Genomic DNA, 12,278 nt, shown 5'->3' on the forward strand with positions numbered 1-12,278 from the left:
TAGTGTTAAAAAGTCACGGTTCAAGAGCCCAACTAAAGTAAACACTGATCTCCATCATGGTAGTGAAAAAAACACCTAAACCTCTGTAACTCTCAATAAGATCTTCTGTAGACATCTGACAGAAATAAAGTCATTTTGGTTAGTAATGTGAATCTGGTGAAGTTGTTTTAGGAGTTGTTTAATCAGATCTTAAGAGATTTGATGTATTCTTTTATTTCAGTTGATTTCATCTAAGGCTGTGGCTGAAGTCAGTTGTAGTTCTTGTGTTTTTCTTTCCTTCAGTGATTCTGTTTGTTAATAGCAGGTGTTCATCACTAATGCTCAATTATCAATTAATCACAGAATTGTCTCATTAACTTCACTGATTCAGTGTTACTCTAACACTCTGTAGTGTGCACACATTATACGTGTTCATTTAAAACTGAGGATTTTGTTGTGGGGTTTAAAGGGTTAAAGATTTAAGATGAAGAAAAAACAGCATGAAACATAATTTAACAGTAATAAACTGTATTTAATTTACAGGAAACCAACTGTAAAATAAAAAAAAAAAAAAAAAAAAAAAAACAGTTATTTACTGGCTTTCTTGCTGCTGGTTTGTAACTGTTTTTCTACAGTTTGTTGCCGTTAAGTCAAGGAAAAAACGGCAATATACTGTAAAAAGTAAAAGTCAAATTTACCAAATGAAAAAAAGTTAATTTGAATAAAATATTTGTGAACATCCATAGAAAAAAGTTATGCAAAGTCATACACTGATAAGGAGAGTGAATACTGAACTCAGCTGTATTAATGTGTGTTTGCACAAGAGAGATCTGTTAGTTTAATGTAGTTTTGTGGTTGACCATTGTGCTGGAGAGTAGAGCCTGTGCTTCAGTCAATGATGAGCCACAAACACTGATATTCTACTGCTTTGTACAAAGACAGTAAATGTGGAGTCACTGATACAGTGATGATCTCTGTGTTAAGTATTCCAACGCATACATGTGTGCTATAGCTGACAATAAACTGCAGTGATTTGAATAAAAATCATGTTTTTAGTTACTTTAGTATTTGCAGTTTTGTATTGAGAAATATTCCTTTTCAGTGGATTCAAATGAAATAAGTTTACAGTACTAACATTGTATGAATGCTAGTTTTTATACTTGAACTGTTTGAAGCAGTGGGAGCAGAGTTAATTTCTATGGTGGAATTACGGTAAAACACTGTAAAAAAATTAAGAGTTGTAAATTAATGGTTGAGAACTGTAAATTAACAGTACCTTACTGGCACCCCTGCTGCCAGTAAATTACTGTTATTTAACGGCACAATTTTTTACAGTGGCAACACATTCAAATTAAATTTCTGAAATCCAGTTTAAGTCTGTCTGCTCTAATCAGATTTCACGTAGCTTTTTTTGCATTTGTCAGGTTTTTATGTAAAACTTAAACATGCTGGAATGCTTGCCTTAAAGGGACACCTTAAACCCGAAAATAAAAATTCTGTTATCATTTACTCATCCTCATGTCATTCCAAACTTTCTTCTGTGGAACATAATATAAATCTCAACACAAATGTCTAAACAAAACTGATTGATTATCAAATTATTTCAAAATACCTAAGTCAAAAATGCTTGAGGGTGAGAAAATGATCACAGAATTCTCATTTTGGGGTGAACTATCCTTTTAATAGAACATGAAAGGAAATACTTTTTTCTCTTTTTTTTTTAATGTATTAAACTCTGATTTTCTTTTGTAAACAATCAAATAGACTCTTAATAAGTGCAATAGTTGTGTCAATTAGTACTGCGCCAGTGCAGCCATTATAAGGCAGTGCATTATTCATAGTCAACACATCTTCTTGATCTTTATTATGACTATGTTCCACATTTTAGAATAGATAGAACTGTAAACACATTAAACGTTAACGCCAATCATCTTCACTGAGACCTTTGACCATAATCAGGGGCGTTGCACAAGATCCCGGGCCCTATGCATAGGCAGTTCTGATGGGCCCCATGCCCGAACCCCCCCCCGCCCCCCCCATTAAAATATCCAGGTAAAATAAAATATATTCAAGACTTTTCAAGGGTCCTCTCTACTGTTTTTACCCCCAGTCCGACGCCCCTGACCATAACCTGTATAGCAAATTTAATGTGTCCTGCTTTTACCTTTTTGTTAGCGATTTTATTTTCTTCCACACAAACAACGATTATTAAACTTCACAAACCTGTAATGAGCTTCAGTCACGTGTGTGCGAGATGATGACGTACATTTCAGGCCGCATTGTGTTACGTGTCTCCCTATGATGTGGTCGCAATGCGTTATGTCACGAGTCCTTGAATAATTTTCATGTTGTTGTTTATTTAATATTTTAATTATTGTGATATAGTACATTTATGGACAAAATATCGCAATAATTAAAATTTTAAATAAACAACAACATGACAAATAATATGTAACTCATCGCACAAAACAAAATAACAGTTGTTGGATCATTCAACAACAAGGTAAAGTTCACTTACTTTCTCAACAGCACTGTGAATGTTTAATAGAACGTTTAATAAAAACATGAAATATTGAAATTAAGTATATTGTGTTTGTTTATATTTGTGACTTTGATGAAGATGACATTTAATGATCAAAAATGCAGAAAACTAATTCCAAATATTTCATTTTTAACTACTAAAGTTTTGCCAAATCAAAATTTGAATGTTGGCTTAGACAGAAACAATAGATAGATATGTAAATAGATTATGATAGAAATAGATTGAAATAGAAATAGATTCAGATGAAATTCACAGTCATTTAAGCGTTAGTTCACCCAAAAATGAAAATAAGCCCATAAATTACTCACCCTCAAGTCATCCTAGGTGTATATGACTTTCAGAGTTGTATTAAAAATTGTCTTTGATCTTTCAAATTGTTTAATGGAACTCTGTGTTCTCTGTTGCATTGCTTCAGTCCAAAAGAAGGGAAATAAAAGGCATCCATCCATAAAATAAAGTGTCTCACATGGCTCCGGAGTGTGAACAAAGTCCTCCTGTAGCGAATTGATGCGTTTTTGTAAGATTATATTTAAATGTAATAATCAATTTAATCTAGCTTGTGCTCACTGTTGTACACAGAAGCAGTTCCGGGCGGATGACCTATGAGGTCGGTTTTGTGCATGCACCGCTCAGAAGTGATGAACATGGAAGCGCAGCGGAGAGATAAAAAAAAAACAGTCATAAATTCGAAGTACAAAATGAGGATTTGTAAAGAAGAATGTCAGAGGATTTCGATATAAGCCAAGAGGTGAGAGCTGGTTTTCCTTTACTAAAGTATGGTAGCTCTGCTTTGTTTGCTCCTGTTAACAAATGTTGGTTTTCACGATACTCACCGGCGCATGTGCATTGATGACCTTATACGTCATGCTCCTGGAACTGCTTCTGTGTACAACTGTTGGCACAAGCTATATTAAAGTGATTATTATGTTTTGAATATGGACATTGTGTCTTACAAAAACACATCGATTCGCTACAGGAGGCCTTTGTTCACCCCCCGGAGCCATGTGATACACTTTTTTTATGGATGGGCGCTTTTTATTTAACTTATTTTGGACTGATGCACTGCAACACCCGCTGAGTGGCATTAAACAACTTGAAAGATCAAAGGCAATTTTTAATATAACTCCAACTGGATTTGTCTGAAAGAAGAGTCATATACACCTAGGATGACTTGAGGGTGAGTAATTTATGGGCTAATTTTCATTTTTGGCTGAACTAACCCTTGAATTGAAAGGGAGCCAATTTTTCAATTCTTCTGAAACTTATCCAGTCCTGTTACACATACATTCAGCAGACAAAGCAGCACTCCCACAATCCTTTCATCTTTCTGATCCCTTTTCTTTTTTGGTTGTTGTGGGGAAGGTGGTCGATTAGCTCATACAGTGTGAAGATGCAGAAAGAAATCTCATCATAAGCTGTCTTTGTGCCGTTCTCAAAAAGGCAGGCAAAGACAGGGACCGCTGGGGCATCAGTAGACGTCTCAACATAGGCCAAGTCTGAATATGCACTAGGGCCTGCATATATGATCCAAGGTCCTGACCAGCTGTCCGGGTCTCGAGGAAGAAGACTGAGGTAAACACCGAGGTCACGACGGGCTTTTGAGCAGGTGGGGTGAGTATATACCACCCATGTTGGTGGAAGGAAGTTCCTTGGTGATATGCTGACTGCAAGTGGGGTGTAGATGGACCTCAACTGTCTCAGAAAGTGTTGCGATTGCCCGAGCTTGTAGATTGGTGCTGGAAATCCAATTACACTGCCATGGCACCCATTCTTTGGCTCCACTAGTTTATACACCAGCTGGCCATTTTGAAAAACAGCCCCATTATCAAAGCTAACAGCTTGTACACGGCAACCTGATACACTCCGCGCATTGCAGTACAAAAAGTTTACTCCATTTTCCTCATCTACTGACACCATCTGACACTCCACACTCTCTGGCGTGGACAACGCCTCTCCAAAATGCCACGCTTTCCCATGCGTGTCACTATAAAAACAAAACGAGTGTGATGAAGTCTTGCACTTCCTGCCAAAGCAATTTCTGCAGTCAATATGGTAGGCATAAGCAGGGATTATTAGCCTTCCAGATTTTAACTGGGTTCCGTGACCTGGACCCACAGCAAAAGTGGCCCACTCTGCAATTAAAAAAAAAAAAATTTATTTTAAAATCTGTGACACATGTGGTCACATGGTTTATGATATGATCAATCTGGAAATTAAGGCTGTAATATGTAACACGCTGCTCAAACAAACAACATTTTATGGTTTACACTTTCAGCAAAGAACAGTTACCCAAAAATTTTAATTCTATATGAAACAAACCACTATGTGCAGTGGTTGGGTTGAGTTTACCAAACCAGATATTTATTGAATTATATATTTGTGTTCCACAGAAGAAAGAAAGTCATAATGGGTTTGGAACAACATCAGGATGAGTAAAATTATGTTGTTAATTTTTGGGTGGACTATACCCTATAATCTGGGATATGAGAGACTATTTTAACATCAGTTTGAAAATACACATGCACTGTAACCTTCACATATCCAGACAGGAATCTCAGATAGTAAGCAACCATTGAAACAATGTTAAATCAAAGTTAATGTGTCAATGTTAACTGTATTGAATCATCATCATGTTCGCACCTACAATTAATGTTGAAAGAAGGTGGAAATTTCATCAAAAATCAATGGTAATGCAGTTAAATCAGTGTTACAGTGTGATGGTTGAAAATCATGCTTGCACTTAGAAAATGAAAGAAAACAACTACAACTGACTTAAAGCCACACATCCTGCAAATAAAAGACATTCAATCTCTCAAGATCTCAGCAGAGGAGGATTAAACAACTCCACAAACAGCAGCACCAGCTTCACTTATTATCAACCAGATTGACTTTAATTCTGTCAGACGTTTAGAGAAATTCTTATTGACAGTTAACAGATGTTTAGACGTTGATATATTATTTTCATTTGAAGTTACCATTGTGGGTATTTGTGTTTTCTTTAGTTGGGCTCTTGACCCTTGACTTTTCAGTATTTGTGTTTCTGTGACTGCTTTAACTGTGTTTAAAAACACATTTGTTATAGCAAATAAGGCCAAAAAAAAACAAAAATAGTGAAAAGGTGTTGTTATATTTAAAATCAGTGTACAGGGGTCTGAGGGAAAGACTAATCAGTTTGCTCAGAGTCTAATCTCCATTGGTTTCATTTAGTTTATAAGAGCCAGCTTGTAGTGCTTTGAAACAGTAAATCTACTTTGATTCTATCCAACAGCATTAAACTTAACAACAGAGACTCTTTCACAGTTGTGCTACACAAAATTATTTAAACTGCATTGCAAATCTGACACACACAGATATCAATAATCAACATATGAATCTAAACAATGGTGACAATCAACGTAAAGCTCCATGTTGCAGTGCATTCAGGGTGCACCAATCGAAACTCATCCATGGCTCCCAGCATGCAATGCGATATGAATAAATTATGCAGTTAAACTGTCTTAGTATTTTATTTTAATCGTACTGTTTGCTTATATTTTGCTATTTTTGTTTTGACTTTTTAGTTTCTTGCTTTGTGATATGGAGGAATAATCTTTTCATCTGAGTTTGTACACTGTAAAACCTGACAAGTCACAGTAACTCAAACCGTTGGAGTAAACAGATTGCCTTTACTTAAACCATGTAAGTTTTAAAACTTTGCAATTATGTAATCAAGTGATTAATTAAGTGCTGATTGAGCTTTAGTGATGAACAGCTGCTGTTAACAAACAGAATCACCAGCTCCACTTATTAATAACCAGGCTGACTTTATTTCTGTCAGACGTCTACAGAAGATCTGATTGAGAATTAACTAAGGTTTAGATGTTGATTTATTGTTTCATTTGAAGTAACCATGTTAGAGATCAGTGTTTGCTTTAGTTGGACTCTTGACCCTTGATTTCTGTCTTAGATTTTTTTTTTTTTGGACGTTGTAACCATGTGTTTTTGAAACATGTTTGTTATAACTCAAAAAACCCAGAGAAAATATGATCAGGTATTGGTTGTTATACAGCACGTTGGTGATGATAATCATCAATTATGGAGCTGTTCAGAGTCCAAAATCTTATTAAATAGGTGTTCTATAGTTAGTTCAGGTGATTACAATGAAAGCCATTCAAAAAGCCAGTGGTTCTGTGATAATCAGTTAATATAAAGGAGTTTCCAAACAGTTTGGTTTTCTGTGGTGTCACTTAGTCACACACAGACATCAATAATCAGAATATGAACCTCAACAATGGTTACGAAAAAAAAAAAAACATGCTGCAATGCATGCTGGGTACTATTGTAGTACACTGTAAAACCCGACAAGTAACTTAACTCAAACCGTTTGAGTAAACAGATATCCTTAAAAACCTGACAAGTTAGGTTTACTCAAACCGTTTGAGGAAACCGATTGCCTTAAACCATTTAAGTTTTAAAACTAACAGTTATGAGTACTCTGAACTTAATTCAGTTGAGTTCATTGAAAGAAGATATACATTGCAAATAAATAATTAAGTGATTAATTGAGTGAGTTTTAAGTTTTAAAACTTTGCAATTATGTAATCAAGTGATTAATTAAGTGCTGATTGAGCTTTAGTGATGAACAGCTGCTGTTAACAAACAGAATCACCAGCTCCACTTATTAATAACCAGGCTGACTTTATTTCTGTCAGACGTCTACAGAAGATCTGATTGAGAATTAACTAAGGTTTAGATGTTGATTTATGTTTTCATTTGAAGTTACCATGTTAGAGATCAGTGTTTGCTTTAGTTGGGCTCTTGACCCTTGAGTTCTGTCTTAGATTTTTCTTTGGCTGTTGTAACTATTTGTTGTGACTCAAAAGCCCAGAGAAAATATCAACAGGTGTTATGCACACACTCACACTCTTAGAAGCTGCTTTTATCCAAAGCAACTTACAGTGCAATCAGTTTAGCGTTTTTTTTTTAATGTAATCTGTACCAAGCTGTTGAGTGTTATACTGTATATTGGTGATGACAATCAGTGATTATTGAACTGTTTGGAGTCTAATCTCTAATGAAATAGGTGTTGTGTAATTAGTTGGATTGATTACAGTAAAAGTGATTCAAAGAGCCTGTGCTTCTGTGATAATCATTTAATATAAAGAACTTTACAAACAGTTTGTAAAAGTCTATGGTGTCACTTAGTCACACACAGACATCAATAATCAGCATATGAACCTCAACAATGGTGACCATAAAAAAAATAAATAAAAAAAAATTAAAAAAAATGCAGCAGAGCATGCTGGGAGCCATGGATGAGTTTTGTACTACAATAGTACCCAGCATGCATTGCAGCATGTTTTTTTTTTTTTCTTACCATTGTCGAGGTTCATATTCTGATTATTGATGTCTGTGTGTGACTAATTGACACCATAGAAGACCAAACTGTTTGGAAAGTCCTTTATATTAACTGATTATGAAAGAGCCACTGACTTTTTGAATGGCTTTCATTGTAATCAACTGAACTAACTATAGAACACCTGTTTAGTAAGATTTTGAACTCTGAATAGCTCCATAATTGATAATTATCATTATCAATATGCTATATAAAAACCAATACCTGATCATATTTTCTCTGGGTTTTTTGAGTTATAACAAACATGTTTCAAAAACACATGGTTACAACTTCCCAAAAAAAAAAATCTAAGACAGAAATCAAGGGTCAACTAAAGCAAACACTGATCTCTAACATGGTTACGTCAAATGAAACAATAAATCAACATCTAAACCTTAGTTAATTCTCAATCAGATCTTCTGTAGACGTCTGACAGAAATAAAGTCAGTCTGGTTATTAATAAGTGGAGCTGGTGATGCTGGTTTGTTAACAGCAGCTGTTCATCACTAAAGCTCAATCAGCACTTAATTAATCACTTGATTACATAATTTGCAAAGTTTTAAAACTTACATGGTTTAAGTAAAGGCAATCTGTTTTACTCAAACGGTTTGAGTTACTGTGACTTGTCAGGTTTTACAGTGTAAAAAACTCATCCATGGCTCCCAGCATGCTCTGCTGCATTGTTGTTGTTTTTTTTTTTATGGTCACCATTGTTGAGGTTCATATGCTGATAATTGATGTCTGTGTGTGACTAAGTGACAACGCAGAAAACCAAACTGTTTGGAAAGTTCATTATATTAGCTGATTATCACACAACCACTGGCTCTTAGAATCACTTTTACTGTAATAAATCCAATTAATTACACAACACCTCTTTCATCAAAGATTAGACTCTAAACAGTTCAATGATTATCATCACCAATATATAGTACAACAACCAACAGCTTGGTACCGCTTAGATAAAAAAAAAAAAGCTAACCTGAATGCACTAAATTTGCTTTGGATAAAAGCAGCTTCTAAGAGTGTGAGTGTGTGTATAAAACACCTGATGATCTTTTTCTCTGGGCTTTTTGAGTTACAACAAATGGTTTACAACAGCCAAAAGAAAAAACTAAGACAGAAATCAAGGGTCAAGAGCTCAACTAAAGCAAACACTGATCTCTAACATGGTTACTTCAAATGAAACAATAAATCAACATCTAAACCTTAGTTAATTCTCAATCAGATCTTCTGTAGACGTCTGACAGAAATAAAGTCAGTCTGGTTATTAATAAGTGGAGCTGGTGATGCTGTTTGTGGGGTTGTTTAATCAGATCTTGAGAGATTTAATGTATTTTATTTCAGTTTATTTTATCTAAGGCTGTGTGTCTGAAGTCAGTTGTAGTTCTTGTGTTTCTCTTTTCTTCAGTAATTCTGTTTGCTTAACAGCAGCTGTTCATCACTAATTCACAATTATCACTCAATTAATCACTTAATTATTTAATTGCAATGTATATCTTCTTTCAGTGAACTCAACTGAATTAAGTTCAGAGTACTCATAACTGTTAGTTTTAAAACTTAAATGGTTTAAGGCAATCGGTTTCCTCAAACGGATTGAGTTAACATAACTTGTCAGGTTTTAGTGAGGCTGTGTCTGAAGTCAGTTGTAGTTCCTTTCTCTCTTTTCTTCAGTAATTCTGTTTGTTAACAGCAGGTGTTCATCACTAATGCTCAATTATCACTCAATTAATTACTTAATTACTTAATTGCAATGTATATCTTCTTTCAGTGAACTCAACTGAATTAAGTTCAGAGTACTCATAACTGTTAAGTTTTAAAACTTAAATGGTTTAAGGCAATCGGTTTCCTCAAACGGTTTGAGTAAACCCAACTTGTCATGTTTTTAAGGATATTTGTTTACACAAAAGGTTTGAGTTACGTTACTTGTCGGGTTTTACAGTGTGTTAGTTGTAAAACTTAAATGGTTTAAGGCAATTGGTTTCCTCAAACGGTTTGAGTTAACATAACTTGTCAGGTTTTTAAGGATATCTGTTTACTCAAACGGTTTGAGTTAAGTTACTTGTCGGGTTTTACAGTGTAGATTGTCACCATTGTTGAGATCAATAAAAATAAATTAACAAATTGATAAAAGTTGACGTTAGACTTTAAACACCACCTGATCACATGTTTTTCTGGCCTTTTTTACCATAATAAATACTGTTTTTAAACACTCATTTACAATAACTAACAAAAAAAAAAAAAAAATCCTAATGGTAAAAATCAAGGGTCAAGAGCCCAACTAAAGCAATCACTGATCTCAATAATGGTAACTCCAAACGAAACTAAATCATCAACATCTAAACCTCTGTTAATTCTAAGAACTTAAGTAGACGTCTGACAGAAATAAAGTCAATATTGTTAGTAATGCATGAAGCTGGTGATGCTGTTTGTGGAGTTGTTTAATCCTCCTTTGCTGAGATTTAAGGGGATGTAATGTCTTTTATTTGCAGTTGATTTCAGGCTGTGTGGCTTTAAGTCAGTTGTAGATGTTGTGTTTCATTTTTTGAGAGTGCAAGCATGATTTCGAACCAACATCACATTGTAATGTTGATTGAGTGCCATTACGGTTGATTTTTTGATTACATTTAAATTTTTTAACGTTAATTGCGGGTGCAGATGTGATGTTGATTCAATGGCAGTGATTTAACATTTTTTCAATGGATGCTTGTTATATGGTATAAGATCTATCAGACTTTACCTTTAATGGTGTCCCCCTATGAGTATCCTGGTAAGGTCTGTAACAGAGCTCCAGGTGTCCCCTTGGTCACTGCTGGACACGTAGCAAAGACGTGTCACGTTCTTTCCTGTAATTAACTGGTAAGACTCAGAGGTGTGACCCAGAACAGCAATGAAACAAGACTGTGCCAGTAAACTCATCATAAACAGGGCAGGGGTTCATTGAGCGGTAGCCCTCCAGTCGAGCTGTACTCAACACCTCCATGTCCTTCCACTGAGGAAGAAACGGACAACATTTTCATGACAGATTTTTTTTTTTTAATTAAGAAAAAATATTCTAAAAGTTTATTAGTTATAATAGTGTCAACATAAATTAGAACCAGTCTTACTTCCACATAGTTTTTATAAAAAGTGCCTTTGCGCATGACCAGCAGATGTGCTTGAGCGTCTGCCGGAGTCAGTCTTTCCTCACAGAAGGCCAAGAAACAGCTGAAATGAGGTATGTAGATCAAAGCAGGAACACGGTATGTAACTCCACTCGGCTCCTTTTGGAAAAGCACAGATCGTGCTGGGAAGTATTGAGACCCCATAGCCTTGCATAACTAAAAAACAGTTCAAGTCAGTACCCTTTATCAGTTATCATTTCAAAATCAGTGGGCACATGTACACAAATGCACACATTTTTAAAAGAACAGTGCATCCATAAATATTTCCCATCTAAGTTTAATGTCAATGATGCCAAACACCATTGATTTTTCACATCTCATGAAGAATCACAAACACGCAGAAGCGAGAACTTAAAATTCTATCTCTTTCTCACATAGCATTATCAAATAATTTAAGAAGACCTGGAATACAGCATACAAATCTTATAGATTAATCTTACAATAACTGTATGCTGCTTTATGGGTCTTTTTTGTGGTTGACAACTGGTTACCATCTGCTTTTCATCATGTGAAAAAAAGTAGCATGGACATTCTTCTGAATATCTCCTGCTGTCACATAGGTAATTACTTTTTAATTAATGACAAACAAATACAAAGTCTTTCAACTTTTAAGGAAGTCAAGATACTGAAGCTCTTGGGTGCGGTGCTGAAAAAAGTGCAGACATACATAATACACGCAGAAAGTGTAACATTTGCTCAGAGTCAGTGTGGACTATTGTGTTAAAAGAAAGACAGTTGCACAGTGCGACAGAAAGCCTAGTTCATGTCAGCATTTTTACAAAAAGGCTTCTGGCTTTTAACTCAACTGACTGCTGAAAAGCAAAACCTGACAAGCTTTGTAATGGTTCTTTCTTCACAATAGTTTTTCATCACAACCATAGTATTAAATACAATACATTAACAATATTCCATAGAAAGAAAAAAAAACTATAGACTTGCTGTGATAATTTTTGATAATGCTGTGATAATTAAAATATTCACTGTGAATCAACAGAAAATGTATCTTATTATGATGACAAAAACACTCATGTCTATAAAATTCGCTTTCTAGTGTGAACAAATATAAGCAGTTTCACAGTCTTGGCTTTTTGGTAATCTTTTAAAGCATGTTTTCATTTTATTAAAAAACATTTTAAAGTAATTTAACAACAAACCATTTAGCTAAAAGAAATCAATAATCACCTACAGGGTACTCACAGCAAACAGGCAGGACACACTAGTG

The 12,278-nt window shown here is 34.9% G+C and overlaps 1 protein-coding gene across 1 annotated transcript; it reads right to left on the minus strand.

The window, feature by feature from the left end:
• Window positions 1–3,656: 3,656 nt before the first annotated feature.
• LOC109101936 (sialidase-4-like) lies at window positions 3,657–12,278 on the minus strand. The gene is given in 6 exon segments (XM_042770779.1): window positions 3,657–4,653; window positions 10,633–10,648; window positions 10,650–10,788; window positions 10,790–10,884; window positions 11,000–11,212; window positions 12,254–12,278. Coding segments are annotated over 5 exon segments (1,296 nt in total). The 5' UTR covers window positions 11,201–11,212; window positions 12,254–12,278; the 3' UTR covers window positions 3,657–3,808.

This window comes from Cyprinus carpio, chromosome A15 (genome assembly GCF_018340385.1).
Source record: "Cyprinus carpio isolate SPL01 chromosome A15, ASM1834038v1, whole genome shotgun sequence".
Lineage (NCBI taxonomy): Eukaryota > Metazoa > Chordata > Actinopteri > Cypriniformes > Cyprinidae > Cyprinus > Cyprinus carpio.